General features: G+C 50.6%; 7 protein-coding genes across 7 annotated transcripts; 4 read left to right on the top strand and 3 right to left on the bottom strand.

Moving 5' to 3' along the window:
• Positions 1-555: 555 nt before the first annotated feature.
• On the top strand, positions 556-2,542 carry CABS01_07521 (multicopper oxidase; the record flags this gene model as incomplete). The annotated part of the gene is made up of 4 exons (XM_060540883.1): positions 556-803; positions 860-1,205; positions 1,263-1,649; positions 1,706-2,542. 4 exons carry the CDS (start codon positions 556-558, stop codon positions 2,540-2,542), a joined length of 1,818 nt encoding a protein of 605 aa, XP_060403051.1.
• A 756-nt stretch (positions 2,543-3,298) lies between these two features.
• On the bottom strand, positions 3,299-5,121 carry CABS01_07522 (MFS transporter; the record flags this gene model as incomplete). The annotated part of the gene is made up of 6 exons (XM_060540884.1): positions 3,299-3,570; positions 3,636-4,133; positions 4,201-4,430; positions 4,497-4,640; positions 4,709-4,845; positions 4,933-5,121. 6 exons carry the CDS (start codon positions 5,119-5,121, stop codon positions 3,299-3,301), a joined length of 1,470 nt encoding a protein of 489 aa, XP_060403052.1.
• Positions 5,122-6,269: 1,148 nt separating this feature from the next.
• On the top strand, positions 6,270-7,811 carry CABS01_07523 (uncharacterized protein; the record flags this gene model as incomplete). The annotated part of the gene is made up of 3 exons (XM_060540885.1): positions 6,270-6,465; positions 6,554-6,969; positions 7,047-7,811. 3 exons carry the CDS (start codon positions 6,270-6,272, stop codon positions 7,809-7,811), a joined length of 1,377 nt encoding a protein of 458 aa, XP_060403053.1.
• Positions 7,812-9,453: 1,642 nt separating this feature from the next.
• On the top strand, positions 9,454-12,824 carry CABS01_07524 (uncharacterized protein; the record flags this gene model as incomplete). The annotated part of the gene is made up of 5 exons (XM_060540886.1): positions 9,454-9,684; positions 9,746-10,491; positions 10,558-11,572; positions 11,629-12,315; positions 12,369-12,824. The coding sequence occupies 5 exons, from the start codon at positions 9,454-9,456 to the stop codon at positions 12,822-12,824; spliced, it is 3,135 nt and encodes a 1,044-aa protein (XP_060403054.1).
• A 417-nt stretch (positions 12,825-13,241) lies between these two features.
• CABS01_07525 (uncharacterized protein) lies at positions 13,242-13,805 on the bottom strand (the record flags this gene model as incomplete). The annotated part of the gene is made up of 2 exons (XM_060540887.1): positions 13,242-13,471; positions 13,538-13,805. 2 exons carry the CDS (start codon positions 13,803-13,805, stop codon positions 13,242-13,244), a joined length of 498 nt encoding a protein of 165 aa, XP_060403055.1.
• Positions 13,806-16,775: 2,970 nt separating this feature from the next.
• CABS01_07526 (uncharacterized protein) lies at positions 16,776-17,627 on the top strand (the record flags this gene model as incomplete). Its single annotated transcript, XM_060540888.1, has 1 exon — positions 16,776-17,627. The coding sequence occupies one exon, from the start codon at positions 16,776-16,778 to the stop codon at positions 17,625-17,627; it is 852 nt and encodes a 283-aa protein (XP_060403056.1).
• Positions 17,628-17,698: 71 nt separating this feature from the next.
• CABS01_07527 (uncharacterized protein) lies at positions 17,699-17,965 on the bottom strand (the record flags this gene model as incomplete). Its single annotated transcript, XM_060540889.1, has 1 exon — positions 17,699-17,965. A coding segment is annotated over one exon (267 nt), but the record flags the coding sequence as incomplete, so codon positions are not given.
• Between the last annotated feature and the right edge of the window lie 64 nt (positions 17,966-18,029).

The following is an 18,029-nucleotide window of genomic DNA, read 5'->3' on the forward strand; positions in this document are numbered from 1 at the left end:
GCCAATGCTACCTACTCTGAGGCACACAAGGAAATATCAACCCACTCTCTTCGTCTGTGGGTCTTCGAGGGTTGCCGCTGCCTTGCGCAATAACATCGGATCCACCACATTGGATGAGGGACATTGTAAACATTGCAAGATAATCGGCTCAGTGGCGATGTAACTGAAATGATATGTGTGTGTGCGCGATTTCTGCAGTTGATGCCATCACGTACATCGGCCATTGATTTCCTATCGCAGTCTTCAAGGCGAGTCTCTTGCAGAAAACTTGCATCAGTCACAAGGCATGCATCAGCTTCACGACCGGATTACCGGAAGGGGACTGGAAGATTTCTCTTTCTTCAAATCCTGTCCGACTTCGGAGTGGAAGCTGAAGTGGTTCTGAGTCCTGAATCAGCAAGGTTCTTTGGTCTTTTCTTTTGCTTGATCTTGTCTCCTAATTCTTGTATAAGATCACCCGCTCCGTTTCATATCCAACAGAATCTCTTGCTCGACACACATTCCTAGACCCGAATAATCTGATTTTCTAGTCACTGTTCTCCTCCTTCCTACAACATGCGGTTCCAACTGACCGTGGCGCTCGTACAAGCGGCGCTCTCCGCCTGCCTCGTTCAAGCTCAAAACTCTTCATTCAGTGATACACACATCTCTCAAATTCCCGAGACAGAAGTTGTAGCCCTAGCTCAAATTGTAGAAGATGACCCGGAGGATGTCTTCACTCTTCTCAAAGATTGGGAAAGCCCCGAGTATGCCTTGATTTACAAGGTGCCTCTGCCAATTCCTCCTGTCAAGGAACCTACCAAGTACGACCATCGGATATCTTTCTGTTTAGATGCTGTTTTCCTGACATATCTCACAGAAAGATCATCAACCCAGTCACCAACAAAGAGATCTGGTACTACGAGCTTGAGATCAAGCCTTTCAGTCAGGCGGTTTATCCCAATTTGCGCCCTGCAACTCTGGTGGGCTACGACGGCATCTCTCCGGGACCGACACTGATTATTCCTCGCGGAACGGAGTCTGTCGTCAGATTCATCAACAACGCTGCTGCCGAGAACTCGGTTCATCTGCACGGATCTTACTCTCGTGCCCCTTTCGATGGTTGGGCGGAAGATATCACCAATCCAGGAGAGTACAAAGATTACTACTATCCCAACCAGCAGTCGGCGAGACTGTTGTGGTACCATGATCATGCAATGCATCTTGTAAGTCCTCCATAGCATGATGTAAATGTAGGTATAAGCTCTAATTAGAACCCACAGACCGCTGAAAATGCCTATATGGGACAAGCCGGAGCCTATCTGATCACGGATGAGGCGGAGAACGCTCTCAACCTGCCTTCTGGATACGGCGTCTACGACATCCCTCTTGTTCTCTCTGCGAAGCAATACAACGACGACGGTACCTTGTTCTCAACCAAGGGTGAGACTGACAGTCTCTGGGGCGATCTGATTCACGTTAACGGCCAGCCGTGGCCGTTTCTTAATGTCGAGCCGCGAAAATACCGATTCCGTTTCTTGAACGCAGCGATTTCCCGCGCTTTTGCGCTGTACCTTGTTAACTCCAATGCTGTGAACGGAAAGCTGCCATTCCAGGTTATTAGCTCCGACAATGGACTCTTGGGGAAGCCGGTGCAAGTCGCAGACCTTGTGAGTTTTACCCGTAGTATTTGAGTAAAGACGCAAACTTGCTGACTCTTATTTAGTATGTCTCACCAGCTGAGCGGTATGAAATTGTCATCGACTTCGCTCAGTACGCTGGCCAGAGACTCGAAATCAGGAATTTCCCTAAGGCTGGCGGCATCGGCGTCGAGGATGACTACTTGCATACCGACAAGGTAATGCAGTTCGTCGTTGGTACGACCTTATCCAGCCCCGACACATCCACCGTTCCAGAGGTCCTTCGCACTGTTCCCTTCCCAACATCAACTGACAACGTTATCGATCACCATTTCCGATTCCATCGTACCAACGGCGAATGGCGCATCAATGGTGTAGGCTTCGCTGATGCGGAGAATCGTGTTCTCGCCAACGTCCCCAGAGGCAAGGTTGAGATTTGGGAGCTTGAGAACAGTTCGGATGGTTGGTCTCACCCCATTCACGTCCACCTTGTCGACTTCAAGGTCATTGCTAGAGACGGTGACCGCGGTGTGATGCCCTACGAAGCAGAGGGCTTGAAAGATGTTGTCTGGTTGGGCAGAGGCGAGTCTGTCCTTGTTGAGGCCCACTACGCCCCCTGGGACGGCGTTTACATGTTCCACTGCCATAATCTGATCCACGAGGACAGCGATATGATGGCCGCCTTCAACGTTACTGTTCTTCCAGAATTTGGATACAACGAGACCAAGTTTATTGATCCCATGGAAGCGCGCTGGAGAGCAAAGCCGTACCTCATGGCTGATCTTCGTACTCGAGCTGGGTCCTTCTCAGACTCGGCCATTGAGGAGGCAGTGCAGGCTATGGCCGCTACTGACCCGTACAGCAAGGTTGACGACGTTTACAAGAACCTCGATCAATACTGGGCATCGCATGTGAGTAAGTAAGGTGGATTTGAGGCGCCTATATGCGCATTGATTCTTTTACGTTCCTGTTATTTCCCTTGGCCGGTAGCTTCTACGTTCTTTACTACTTCCACTTGTTCATCATTATCAACTTCCTGTAAATACGCAGACATTAGCATGATTTGCCTCACGTACTCATAAGCTTAGCAATCATTGATTATCCGGTAGTTATGACCATGAATTGGATCATGTTTGTATTCCATGGCGTGAACTCTCTTCTAGATGTAACTTTCGCTCGGGAAAGCGGTGTGCACAAGAGTGGCCTTCGTTGCGTTTGCCTCACTGTCCTCATTACTGCAAAGTTTTAAACAGGAGAAGCTATTTGGCTATTGGCCTTGTTATGTGGATGCCATCAGATCAATGTGATTGAGACCGGAACTACCAGGCCTTCTGACGAGATTATGCTTCCGCCTAGTACAGGACGGGCGACAGTGTCACTATGAGAAATGGCCCGAACATCATTTTGATCAATGCGCAGATGTTGACAATGCTTCACTAGATTCTGCTCGACTACCGCAAAGTCAATGGGCAATCCCCCCACCGGTCCAGTTTGGACTTACACTGGTTGGGCATAGTGAACCGCCCTATCCTGAGACCGCCAGACCTTATTCTTTGACACGTATATACTTAGTACTTGATGGTCTAGATTCGCAGCACTAGAGACACTCTTGCCTGTTCCCATACAGATTTTTCCATGAAGATATCAAGCAGCCTAGAGCCTGAGTTGACTTGTTGATTCTAGTACGCGTAGAGATTGATTGCTTCATCTTGGGTGCTTCTGATCTTCCTATTGGCGCGTTTCAAGATGAATTTCATAGCCCATCCTGTTAAGACCACGCCTAGGGAGAAGGCGATGCTAGCGACCATGGCTCTACGAAAAAGGGGGCTGTCACTATCCGGCCATAGATAAGGGGTGTATACAAAAGACAGATTGCCAAACGTATTGACAATGGCGATTGCGGCAGCTTTCTTTTCGTCAGTCTGACCGACCGTGGCTGATGTCCACGCGACTAGAGTAACGCGTTAGTTCATGCCCATCAAGTCAAGACGCCCGGGTCAAGCAAGTGACGATTACCATTAATATTGTTCACTCCATACGTAGCCGCCACAAACAGAACCATAGCAAAGTATCGTGCGCCGATGTTCATCGTACTTGTTGCCACAGCGAAGCCGACGATCGCGACTGCCTTGGAACCTGTAATGTGCCAGGTACGTTCGTTGAACCTTCCCGAGGACCACGACACCAGAACTGACGTCGCTCCTCCGATGAGATAAGGTGGACAAGTGAGTACCAGCGTTGTTGTGGTACTGAAGCCAAGTGACTTGACAGCTGTCGGCAAGTAGTTTTTGAAGTTATTTGCCGAGAGGTGAAGATTTCCCATGAGCGCAAAAACCCAGGTGCGATAATCTGTGACGGCTTCCCAGAGGCCAGACCAAATGCTGGTTCCCTGTCGTTTTTCTGTTGTGTCTTTTGCAACCCGCGAATGAGCCAACTCGCGTTCTTCCTGAGTGAGCCATCGGGTTTGGAGCGGGGCATTAGGAAGCACGAAAAAGGCCACCACGGCAACACCAACTGTATGGTAATACTGTCAGACTCTGGGCTCGGGTCATCTTCTGCATTGTTCAAGACAAAGTCTTACTTGTGACGACACCTTGAATCAAGAACAGCCATCTCCACCCAGCCATGCCATGCCGTCCGTCTAGACCAGCGAAGACGCCAGCGGCAATAAGACCGGAGAATGAGCTCGCAAGCAAGTTGCCTGTGTAAAATACAGCGAGTCGTGTTGCAACCTCTTTCCGTGTGTAGAACAAGCTCACGAGGTAGCAAGCGCCCGAGTAGAAAGGTGCTTCAGTGAGGCCAAGCACCAGCCTTTCAACCGACGGTCATCGTCAGTCTTCGGGATCTGCGAGCAGGTACAAAAGATGTCCGACTTACCTGCACGCAAGCATTCCATGATAGTCCTTGACAACACAAATGAGAGTTGACACGATAGCCCACGCCATCATCCAGCCGGACATGTAATATGCAGGCTTGACGCGCGTAACCAGCATGTTTGACGGAACTTGTCCTGTGATATAACTGCCTTGATATGTCAGCAATGTTCTGGTGCAAACAATGTCTAGATCACTTGTGATTGTGTGACTGACCCAACGAAGAAGACGCTGACGCAGGTGTTGTACTCGGATCCTTTCATGTTGAGATCGTTGTCCAGGTTATTGAGCTTGCCGTTCACAATTGCATTTCGGTCAAGGAAGTTCAAGAAGTACATCAACCATAAAATGGGCTGGGTGGAGACTTTTGGTTTAGCTTCATTTTCATCTCTGGTCATTGAGTTTGTGGACAATTATTGGAGATGTAGGGATCGGCTTACCATGAGATAGGTGTCCAATTTCCGAACCAAGGCAATTTCTTTGGGATCAACTTTAGCAGCAGACCCAAACTTGTCAGGATGGGCTCGAAAGCCACCCTCTTTGGGACTTTCTTGGTGGTCAATATGATCGACGACTGCTTCATGGTCTTTGACCATATCGATGGTCATAAAATGTTGGTATGAAGACATAACTGACTGTAGAGATTATTACTGAATCTAAAGTGACGTGAGTCTGCTTCAATGCGCTGAGTTGAGAGGAGAATAATTATTCGGAGCTGTTCAAGATATTGCCTCTTAAATAATCCACATAACATCCTATCGGATCTCTGGTCAAACCGGAAAAGGCATCCTCGGGGCCGGAAACTTGCGAAGCACCATCGAAGAGACAACGACAGTGACTAAATGTATGGCAAACTCCTTCACATTACCCACCAATCAACGCCTTTGCTTACTATGGCCGACTATGATCATTGATGCGGCAGTTTGTTCGCCGTGGTTGCTAGGCAAATCCGGGGTGCAGCCTCCCCGTGGGGTAGGCACCTAACATTTTCTTATGAATGCCTAACTACTTCAGCTACGTGTCGAGAATGTCAAGGGCTGAGCGATACAACCCGACATTCGCGATATCCCGATGTCCGTCTACAGCCGCAGGAATTGGCCCGTCCATAGCCCCGAGGCAATCAAGGATGTACCAATGAAAGGTAACACTAGTGATGTAATGTTGAGTGAGTACATGATACATTACACCTCATACAAGTCAGGCGCTGGTCATCGAGACTTCGATTGTCTAACGGTGTCATACAAGAGCCGGGTATCACGTTGCTGACCTGCAATTGTCCGCACGTGGATGAAGACATCGTGTCTGACAAGTAAGATAGATACGATGCTGCTACAGGGCACTGCTGCACATCGTTCGGTAACATGAAGGTGGATCATGGATGCTCTCGTTACCTTGAGAACGCGGTTTCTGGTCATTTTAACTAATGCAAACATAAAGGGAGGCTGCACATGATGACCTAGATGGAACCGGATAAAGGTTGCTGCTGGTGTACCGTAAGATTCAGCTGATGTCTACTTTCTCATGCTAGAAAAGGCAGTGACAAGTCCTAGAGTATCGAAGCTTTGTTCCTCGAATGATCGATACGTGACGTGGGCGGTGAGATGCTGGGACAAGTACATATCAGCTATAAATAAGTCAAGACGCTGCTATCTTCCTGCAACAGCGTATCTAGCAATCAACTTTGTAAAGTCACATACCGAATCTTGCATGCATCTGATTTTCGGTGAATTGCTTGTCATTGATCATCTTTGTCGCCTCAAGTTCAACCTTTTCCCAGATGGAACTCCTAGTCGTCTTGCTAGGACTTTTCCTGTGGGCTGGCGCCACGCCGGTTCCGGAGAAGATGGACTCCATCTGGAATAAAGAAAACATTTGTCAAGATTGGGACTTTTCGACTGCGGAAGGTGTCGAAAAATTGTGGCAAGAAACTGCCGCGGGCTTTTCTCTTGATTTCTTCCTCGAAATAAGCCTGAGTAAGTCGACAATGCCGAGTCACAAACCTGTTGGCTCGCGTGCCTCATTCACTCCAACATTCAGAAGCTCATCCCATCACTACTACAGAAGACACAGGTGTGGCGTTCTCCCAAAATAAGGCAAACGAAGGCTGGACCACCAAGCTTGAACATAAAATACGAAGCAATGGTCGTCCTGGAGTCGGCGGCTGTTCGACAATCGGCGGCCAATGCAGCCCTTTTAGCGACTGGGACTGCGAGAGATACTATGATGAAACCAACAAGACTAGCTTTGGCACAAACTCATACTGGGTCTTCCAAGCCGTCATAGGGCTACACAGCAAGATTGACAAGATCAACGAAGAGATTACTCGACAAACCCTCGTGGAGAATTTGAAGATATCGCAGACGCTCAGTGAGTTCGACTCGCCGGACACGAAGGCTTCAAGTGTGTTCAAGTGGATTGCAGCCGCTGCATCGATGGGAGGCGGTCTCATGTCTTTGCCAGGAGCGGCAATGGTACCGGTATGTTCAGATACAACGTTCTCCAGCATTTTCAAATCTCACTACTTAAGTTTTACTGATTCCTCGCCAATGGACAGGGCCCTGCCGGATTCGTGACTGCAGGACTAGCTATCATTGGCAGCATCTCTTCTCAAATGGCCGATGCGGAATCGAAAGAGAATACAGAGGCGAATGATGTTGCAGTTGCCTTGGGGAATGCTTTTGAAAGCCTCACAAAAGGCCTCGAAGACATCCTTCGCGTCGCTACAGGTGGAGGGATTGATGACAATGAGTATAATGCTCTTCCTAGTCTTGGAAACGAGAGGGACAATTTCCTCAGCAAAGTTCCCGCTTTTCTGAACGGCGGTTGGCCAGTACTTGCTGAGAACTCGCGCGAATTCGCAAGCTGGGTTGGCATCATCAGTGATAACCTCAAGATGAAAGTGGCAACTGAGGCCATGAAGGCTTCGAAACTACATCTGGTGGCAGACAGGCACAGAGACGCCGAAACCAGAGAAGGATGTGGAACCGACATAGGCCGTCAGTGGATGGAATTGAGGAACGGCGAAGAGTACTGTTTCTACTTAATGAGAGAATCGGCTGACACCTTTTGGTACGAGGCCGAGCCCAGGATCTACGAAGCGATGGAGAGGCACGGCATTGGGAATCGAGTACCATTCTACGCTGCCATTATTGACTGCGCCCTCAATGGGAATGGCGATGGCGTGGAGATTGGAGGTGGAATAGGAAAGATACCTCGATGCTACTTCGACCTCCCGGCAGTCTTTTACGACGAGAGCGGGAACTGCGTGGATCCTACCAATGATGGCTGCAGTCCAGTAACAACTTCGCCGCTCTCGTAGGGTCTCGCAGCCGGTGGCCGGCTCGAGCCTACGAGTAGGCTCTGGGCGCAATGTCAATATGGAAGAGTGTGTTCTCACTCACCATCTTCCAGACACTACCTACGTCACGTAGCACTGTATCTTGATTACGTGATTGAGGAAGTAGCAACTGCGGAAGAGAATCAAACATTCGTTAATCGCTTTGAATCGACTTCAAAGGGTTCTCATACTTAACGTGATCTTGTCGAATCTCTCTTTACTGATTGTTGCAAAGTAGTGGGGATGACTGGCTTCAGCACGCATGCCTAGGGGCTGGGGCGGCGTCAACATTTACAGTTCATGTAGCACTATAAGGTAAGTCTTGGATTTGCTAAGCTCCCAATCAGTGCCTCCCTTATTCTTGAACTGCTAGAAAACTGAAGCATGACCGAGAAGAACTTCCAAACAAACACGAAAAGACACAGAGTTGGGTTGCTTTGGGAATCTCGCGTTCTCTGTGACCCTGTCCGTTCCTGTCGCTCTGCGGGTCAGATGACAGAGTAGGAACTTGCATTGACTAACCGACTGCAAGCCATGGGTTTCATATTCACATACGTCCCTCGCGTATTCGCTACATCAGAAAATCGTTTCTAGATTCTAGGAGGTGACTAGGATTTGGCGGTCGAATTGATGAGAATCTCGGCCATGGTTTTCGTCATGGCGACGGACTGAAGGCCCCAGGCGCAGGCCTGTGTGATGGCTCGGTACAAGTCATTGCAGCGCAAAAAGCATGAACATCATTCGCATGTATAACTATCAGTAACTGCCAGAGGTCCGTCTATAACCGGGGTTGGGGGCATGCGGGATCTTGGCCAAGGCGCATGAAAGTGCTTGTAAGCATGGCCGGAGGAGAATCCCACCACTCAAATAATTCCCAAATTATGCTGAGAGTGCAGTTCCGAAGTAGGTATTCTCATGAGAATCGCATACAACCCATATCAAGTACGCGAGGCAATATACGCACCTAGCCCCTACGCGACGCACAATGCAGATCAGTTTCTGGTGACAAATCGAGAAACAAATCTACAGTTCAGTATTTCGGGCATTCCTTTGGTACTAGCCCATTAGTCGAAGATCCGCCACTGCATACACTCTGATGACTGGCTGTCTCCCAGCCCTTCCTGCCTGCTGGTACCTGTACGTGTTGAAGGTACATTGAGGTGCAGCAATTGCGGCTTTTCGGTCCCTCTTCATCGAGAACTTGAAGGTTTCCATCTAAAGCCAACACGACACAGGCGCAGAAGTACGAAACAGTCACAGCCGCAAGCCTGGCACACTGAAAATCACAAGGGCACTAGCATCCTAGTTACACCTCATTGGTGGTAACTGATCGCCCGTAGACCACCGCCGGTTATAGACGCTTCGGAGCACCCGGACCCCGCACCCGGAAACCTAAGCAACTTGCATCAGCGGCCCGGAACGGAAGCGGAACGGAATTGTCGCGCGGATACGCTCAACGCCGATCAGGTCGCAGGGAGCCGGCGGTGCGAGATGATTGTTAGTACATAAGTCAAGTTGGTTCCACATCAAGTCGGGACTCTCTCTCTCATCACCGAATGGACTCCAAGCCAGTACGACATCCATCCTGTTTCTAACTGATGCACCTCTCTTTGGCTTCTTCATCATGGCAACTCAGACGACGACAGTGACCCAACTCAAGGTTTCCGCTCAGGATCGTCCTTTCTTCACCCTCGACGAGCTCATCAAGAGACGGGCACTCGAACTCGGTGATGCGCCCTTACTTGGGTACCCTAACGAGGGCCTTCTAGATTTCGAGGAGCACAGCGCTCGCGCCGTGGACCGGTATGTCGACGCCGCCGTGCAGAGGCTACAGCAGCTGGGTCTATCCTCCGTTGTAAGCCGTGCTACCTCTTCACTATTTCAGTCAAGCTTTCACTGACTTGTAACTTGATGAGGACTCAAATTCTGAGAAGGCCCCCGTGATAGGAATCCTCGCTCACTCCGGTTTGCATGTCGTCATCACGATTATGGCTCTTAGCCGGCTAGGATACGCAGTGTTTCTTGTCTCGACGAGGCTTCAGAGCCCAGGAATCGCCCGCCTTTGTGAGTTGGCGGACTGCAGTACCATGCTCACCACATCAAATTTCCATCCTGTTCTAGCCGAAGTTCAGCAGGAACGCGAGCTCGATGTTTTGCCACTGCTGTCTCACTCAGACTACTACGGCAGAGATGCCCCCGTGTTTTCCAGAACCTATGACCCGGAGCGAGAATCGAGGAAAATTGCCGCCATCATCCACTCCTCCGGTTCGACAGGCCTTCCGAAACCAATCTACCTAACTCACAAGAGCTGCATTGGGGCCTTTTCCGTTCACATGAATATGAAGGCCTTTATTGTATCACCCTTATTTCACAGCCACGGATTTTACGAGACATTTCGCTCAATCTACTCAAAGAAGCCCATCTATTATGGTAACTACAATCTGCCTCTGACGAGACAGAATCTCATCCAGATGATCAACTACGTCAAGCCTGAAATCTTCCACGTGGTTCCCTATGTCGTGAAGTTACTAGCTGAAACAGACGAGGGTATCCAGGCGTTGGCAAGTGTGAAACTCGTTCTCTTTGGGGGAAGTAGCTGTCCAGATGACCTTGGCGACCGTCTGGTCAGTAACGGGGTCTATCTCGTCGGAAACTACGGATCGTAAGAGCAACCCTTGCCCACCCTAATTTCTTCAGCCTCGTAGACGCTCGCACTAACGAAGTAAAGAACTGAGGTAGGCAGATTGATGAACTCCGTTCGTCCGCCAGGCGATAAAGCCTGGAATTATCTGCGTCCTCTCCCCTCCGCCAAGCCCTACGTTCTCATGGATGAGGTCTCTCCCGGGATCTACGAGTGTGTCTGCCTCGACGGCATCCCCTCGAAGTCGACATCGAACTCGGATTCGCCACCAAACTCATTTCGAACGCGTGATCTCTTCGTGAAACATGCCACGCAGCCCGACTGGTGGAAGTATGTCAGCAGACTTGACGACAGGTTCACTCTGATCAATGGCGAAAAGGTGCTCCCTATTCCCATCGAAGGGAGAATCCGCCAAGAGGAAATTGTCAAAGAGGCTATAGTCTTTGGCGAGCAGAGAAGTTATCCCGGTGCTCTAATCGTCAAGGCGGACAATGCTACGAGCCTAACTGATGCGGAGTTCGTTGAAGCGATCTGGCCGGCAGTTGAAGCCGCGAATGCGAAAGCCGAGTCATTCTCGCGCATACCTCGAGAGCTCATCATTGTGCTTCCATCGGAGACACAGTACCCCCGCACTGACAAGGGAACCTTTATTCGGGCGCCGTTCTATCAGCAATTTGAAAAAGAGATACAGATCGCCTATGACAGGTATGAGAATGAAGAAGAAGGAGGCAGGTTGTCTCTTGCGGGCCAAGAGCTAGAGATCTGGCTTTTGCAGCAACTCAAAAAGCAGTTGGGTATCGACTTACCATCTGCCGACGCAGATTTCTTCGCTTCTGGCGTTGATAGCCTCCATTGCATCCAGATGTGGAGTCTGATCAAGAGGGAAGTCGATTTGGGTGGTCGTCAAAGCTACCTGGGACAGAACGTTCTCTACGAATCTGGAAACACCCGAAAACTCTCTGAACATCTCGTTGCACTGAGAAACGGTCAAGTCGAAGCGGTTCAAGATGAGCTACGAAAAATGCAGGATTTGGTAGCCAAGTACTCCTCCATCACACCGCACGTCGCTTGTACAGCCCCGAAACCTGAGAAGCATCTCGTGGTAAGTGACACTAGTTCCACCGCGACCTCAAGACATCACTGATATCGCCTTCACAGTTCCTCACTGGAGTGACAGGCGGCTTAGGAGCTCATCTTCTTGGCCAACTCGCTGCCCTCCCTACCGTATCCTCAGTTTGGGCAGCCGTCCGCGCACCCGACGATACCGCCGCAGCATCTCGCATCGCACACTCACTTACCTCGCGCGGCATATCCCTAAGCCCCCTCCAACAATCTAAAGTGGTGCCATTATCCTGTGATCTAGGCCTCCCAGATTTCGGCATCGGTGCCACCCGCATCGCCGACCTGAAGTCGAGGCTCACAATCGTAATTCACAGCGCCTGGGCCGTCAACTTCAACATCCCCGTACAGAGCTTTGAAGACCAGCATATAAAGGCAGTACACAACCTCATCCAGCTGTGCCAGTCCGTCGAGACACCCAATCCTGCGCGGTTCTTCTTCTGCTCATCCGTCTCCGCGTCAGGTGGGTCGCCTAGGCACGGTAATGTGCCGGAGGGACCGGTCCCGACGCCGGCATGGGCGCAGGGAACGGGCTATGCGCGGTCCAAGTGGGTGTCTGAGCATATCACGCGTAATGCGAATCTGAACGCCGGTGCGCCTGCAAGAGTCTTGAGGATCGGGCAGCTTGTGGGTGACAGTAAGGTCGGTGAATGGAACACGACTGAGGGTATTCCATTGATGATTCAGACGGCTGTCACGCTTGGTTCCTTGCCGAATCTAGATGAGGTGAGTCTTGCGCGAACAGTTTGGGGAAAGCGATGACTCTGATGTGGTATTAGGAGATGACTTGGCTGCCCGTCGACCATGCTGCAGCGGCCATCTTGGAACTCGTCAATGCCGACGCGACCCCGGAACCGAGCGAGCGCGATACCGATCCCGACTTGGTGTACCACGTCCTTAACCCGACGCGCTTCCACTGGACCCGTGATATGCTTCCATCCTTATCCGAAGCTGGTCTGCGGTTTGAGATACTCCCAACTGAGCAGTGGATGGACAAGTTGCGGCAGTCTAAACGGGACCCGAAGAAGAATCCGCCGATCAAGCTCCTGGATTGGTTTGAGAGCAAGTATGGACGTACGGCTTCTGCGAATAAGGGGGTCCTGGCATATTCAACGGCGGAAACTGAGAGGGACAGTACAACGTTGAGAGAACTACCGGATGTCACGGATGTAAGGTTCATCACGACGTTGGTCGAGAGGCTGAAAGCTGGATGGGCGGCGGACGATAGCGCATGAGGGAGTGCGGGTGTTTCTATTCTTTGTTTAAATCCTGGACCATCTCGGAAATCGAGAGGATTGCCCATATTTGCCATCTAACAATCACCACAATTTGATCGGGCTGTGACTACTTCTTTCCTCATGCAGGAGCGTTCCAAGATGAACATAGATGAATTCTTCATACTTGATAAACGTGTTTGAGCGCGAAAAGAATGAATGCCACTGCGCAATTGGCCTCCATCATCACTCAAGGTTCCATGACCTTTGCCAGATTCACCCCATTGAGCCAGACAGAAACTGAATCTAATGCACCGTGTCGCTTGCCATCACGAGGCCCAATTTCCCATTCTAAAATGTCATAAAATCAAAGCCGTAGCCCCCCCCAAAATGCGCCATATCCCTAGAGTTTTGGTATCTACAAAGCCCATGTGGTATTTACAAAGCAGCAGCAGCGAGAGCGACGGCGCCTAGCATGCCGTAGTATGCGTTCGTCGGTCGTGCAGCGGCGGCGGGTGTAGCGGTGGCAGACGCGGCGGCGCTGCTGCTAGCGGTAGCGGCCGCGGTACCGAGGACGCCGGTTACGAGGTTCGATGCCGATGCGAGGTCGGATGCGGCCGGGTTGCTCTGAACTTCGGAGCAGATTGATGGTGCGATTTTTGCAGCCGCTATAAGAGCTTTGGTTAGCCACCTATACAATGAATGCGATACGAGTTACAGGGTGCGCAACATACCGGCGATCTCTGTTGTGGAGCAGCCAGCAGTGAGCACGCAGGGCGTCAGGCTGGAGATGAGCTTGTCCTGGCTGGCGCACAAGCAGGTGAAGTCGGTCGCGGAGCAGCCAATGTTGCTGGCGGCGGTGCTGATGCAGCCTACGGCGCAGCTAGGGAGCTGGGCGATGAGGCTGGCCAGACCAGTTGAGCTGGAGGATGCGGCGGAGGTGGTGGCCGACTGGGCGGCGGCAAGGCCGGAGAGGAGTCCGAAAACGATGGCGTACTTCATGGTGACGGTGTTGAGTAGTTCTTCGCTGAAGAGGCTTTGGGATGTCAATCGAGTGATGAGCGAGATCTTTGGTGGCTGATCAGAGGTTCATAGGATGATCAGTATGTTTGTTCGAGGAGTCAAGAACGATGTTTGATCGTAGTGACAGACGAAATGAAGAACAATTAGAGGCCTGTAAAGAAAAGTGGCACTTTCAATATTGCTGCTGCAGGTATGAATCGTTTGTGAAAGACCAAGGGGTTGACTGAGAAGGCACAGAAGCACAAGTCGAATCGATGGGAAAAGACGATTGATTTAATATACTGGAAACGATCATCTCTGGAGATGAACCTTGAGGAGCCACAAGGGAGGTCCAGACTCAAATCTTAACACAACCAAGAACCGAACGACGCTGCCCAGCGAGATACGAGACGTGCGCCAAGGGGCAGAAGAGAAGGATTCAATACGACGGGTTGCTGCTGCTAGGCTCAAATTCGGTACGCCGCGAGTACGAATAGTCAATCTTAAAGCCCTTGGCTGAAATTGAAGCTGTTTGGCTCCGTGCGATCAGCGGAGTTTACCAAGCAACTAAGAGAGCTCCGGTTTTCTTGCAACACTGCCTCGATGCCGCGCGGTCCATCCTTGGCGGCAATGAACAGCGTGTTTGTTCTATGGAGCAGCGTTGGCGATGGCCAGTTGCAGGTTGATGGCGGAATAATGCACGCCAGACTGGTTGGTCAGCACCTGTTATGGTCTATTCTGTCCGTTGTAGATGCTCAACGAGCGAGACCGAGCAAGACGTCAAAGTTTGAAGGCGGCGATGGCGTAAGCTTTATTGAGTTCGGACGAGGCTTCCTGTGGCGATTCAATGTTGTCTATCCTGCATGACAGATTTCATCCAAACGCAGGCTGCAGCTCAAAGTCTAGATCTCAGGGTTCTAGATACGCGTTAGAACACCCCGTCTGTTCACCCAGGTCAACCAGGTCACTGCTCAACCCGCGGGAACCGGACGAACAGAGTGTGGAAGGGAAGAAAGAAAGAAAGGGGCTTCACTGCATATCTTTGCCCCCGTTTCAACGTGATGTCATTCTTATTTTAGCGGTTCACCCCTGACATGACTCCGCCGGATTACTGCTTGGCAAGGGGTCCCTAGGCTCGCGGTAGATGTTCAGGCGCTGGCTCACTCATCCCCAGTGAAGGAAGTGTAGCACTGACAGTTTGTCGCTCAGTGAGTTTCGACTGAGGGTCATTCTTTGCCATCCCAGGCTCACTGAAATCTCACCCACCGTGCAGCCAATCTCATTCATTTTCACTGGACCGGAGAAATTCGGGCAGTGTTTGATTGGCATGAAACACCTAGCGGATCCCTTGTCAGCTGTCGTCTCAAGCGAGGGAACGCAAGCTTTGGCACGCCGGCAGTCTTCAGATGGCGGTGCATCCTGATCTTCGTTTGAGAAAGGTTCACCCTGTATCCATCCGCCTGTGTATGCACGCTGTAATGCATACACTGCGGCGCGGATGCTGCCGATTGTGTCAATCGCACGAGTCGGCAGAAGGAACTGCTAGAGTAGCTAGCTCACTCGCGGAGATCGTGTTCGCATGTGAAGTTGTCTATAAGATGAAATGCCCCAGGGGAAGCTTCGCGGCTGGTGACTTAGCCTTGAAGTACAGCCCAGTACTTTGAAACCGTCTCATCCAGGAGGACTCCAGCGGGAACACTGCTGGCTGCAACGGAATGCTGCTACTCCGCTGCATCAGCTACCGGCACCGCACTCGGTTCCACGGCCGGCAGATTCGGAAGCGGACCCAATGCATCGCATCCCGCCTGCTCGCAAAGGAGTGTCATTGGGCCTTACAACGTCTGTTGTCGTCAGCTGGCTCGAAACTTACCTGTTCATGCTCAGCACCTCGTTCGTTCGTGAGAGGGGCTAAACAATGGGCGGTGCTTTGCAAATGCTGAGAATCGTTTGCCCTTCCAGTCTGGCTCGGAATACCTCGCTCAAATATTTCCATCTCACGCATGTCCTATTACTCGTCTTTCAAACAGTCATTTCATTGGCCATTGACTCTCTTACCTCCCCAACTTTTGAGAGACCATGCTCCAGCTCAATGACTCTCTTCGTTCATACACAGCCTTCCTCGGCATCGCCTGGCAAGCCTGCTCACCCTGAAGCGTGAACCAAGTCAGCTCAAACGCACAGAAGGTGGCAGGTGAGTGCCACAATAGTTTGTCGCTCAACACCCTAGCTATCTCAACTCTTCCCCTTCCTGCTACTAGTCTACCACTACTCTGGTGTTGGCCGGCATTGACTTCTTCTCGTCGCCCACTTGAATGGCCAAGAAGATCCTAGGGAATGGAGGCGGTGCAGCCAGGCTAGACGTGATGTCATTTCGCCTATGCATTCCCGACCGAATTTCAGCTTCTTTCGGTCATTGAACTCAGGTGAGAGTACGTGTGCTAAGACTCGGCTTTCGAGTGAGATATGCAGGAGCTATTTTCATGATCCCAAGCTTCACCCCAAGTGTACAAAGGTTTCATTCATAGTCAGGTGCCTAAAAAACTCACGTGTGAGATTAGGCAATTGAAGTCTTAGCCGACTTCATGTTCGCGATTGATGGGGCAGTATGGCCAAGCCACGACGGAGGCCAGGTAATACTCCATACAAAGCATACAGTATGACTCAGCGAATAAATGTCTGCAAGCCTCTGAAGAACCCGGTCGGCAAAGCGTAGCGGTGCCGACGGCAAAAAACTCACGGTGCCGAGCTTTTCGGTGTCAACGCCGGTTTTCAGGACCCACTCCGGGAGATACTGGCAACCGCCGGCACCGAAGGATTGGCTGCCGTGTATAGAGCATAACGGCGACTGACGATACAAACTACAATTCTCCACCGGCAACATCATCTTGATCAGGTTTTCTCTATAAAAGACAAGATTCTCCTCAGAGTAATTGCTCAACAAACACTTTTACATCGTATGATCAAGGCATCATGCCAGCGACAGAAACCGACCCGCCTGTCAGCGGCGTAACGCCATCGTCTTGCCATCTTATTTGGGAAGATCTCTCTCTCGTTATCAACAATGTCAATCTTTCAATTTCTACTGTCCGCCGTGACGGGCCGCTTGATCCCATACTCTTCCTCCACGGCTTCGGGAGCACCAAAGAAGACTTCACGGATGTAATCCATCACGCGCCCCTTTCCGACTATCCTTTACTCGCTTACGATACCCCCGGCAGCGGTGCATCCACCAGCTCCGACTACAGCGCCATCTCCATACCATTCCTCGTCGCCGTAGCTGAGGCAGTTTTGGACGCTCACAAGATCAAACGGTTCCACCTCGTGGGCCACTCCATGGGCGGCTTGACAGGCTTGCTGTTAGCACAGCGCAACCCAGGCGCGGTACTAAGCTTCACCAACATCAAGGGCAATCTTGCTCCCGAGGACTGCTTCTTGAGCAGACAAATCTTCGACTTCCCGGCAAGCGATACGGAGATGTTCATCGCATCCTTTATCGAGCGGACTCGGCGATCAGCGGATTACGGGAACGGGATTTATGCAGCAAGTTTCCGTTCTAAGGTCAGGCCGGAGGTAGTAAGGCCAACTTTCGAGTCCATGGTTCATTATACCGACAAAGGAGACTTACTGGAGGTGTTTGAAGCACTTCCGTGTTCAAAGATGTTCGTTTTCGGTGTATCCTACAACACATTATCCTATCTCTCACGGATCAAACATGCGGGCGTCAAGCTAGCCGAGATTCCAAACAGTGGACATTTTGTTCTGTACACCAATCCTATGGCGGTCTGGAGTCAAATGGGAAGTCTTATCAGCAGAGCTTCATAATAGCCACTATTGTTTTGTCAGCCGTCGAAACATACAAATTTCATCACTCAAGATTGTATTCCAAGCAAATGTCAACGGCCCGCACTGACTAGGAGATGCCCAATGTGTACCGAGATGCTGGAGCAAGTCCTGAAGACCATTCTCTGCGAATGCTTTCGATAACATCCCAAAGTTCTCAGCTTCTTCCTCAAGCTGTGGACAACATTCTTAGCACCTGAAATGCTGCATAGCGTCAATATAAATAGATCTACTATTACGAATATTGGCAAGAATGAGTGTACTATTCTGATTTTAACTCCTTCATACCAGCCTAAAGTAAGACAGAAATGGACTAGAATTGAAAACTGCAAGCTAGAGACGGATGAATTGAATTTATCTAATAGTTGATCAAATACGAGTACT

This window comes from Colletotrichum abscissum (genome assembly GCF_030869225.1).
Source record: "Colletotrichum abscissum strain IMI 504890 chromosome Unknown Scaffold_16.1, whole genome shotgun sequence".
In the NCBI taxonomy this organism is placed as follows: domain Eukaryota; kingdom Fungi; phylum Ascomycota; class Sordariomycetes; order Glomerellales; family Glomerellaceae; genus Colletotrichum; species Colletotrichum abscissum.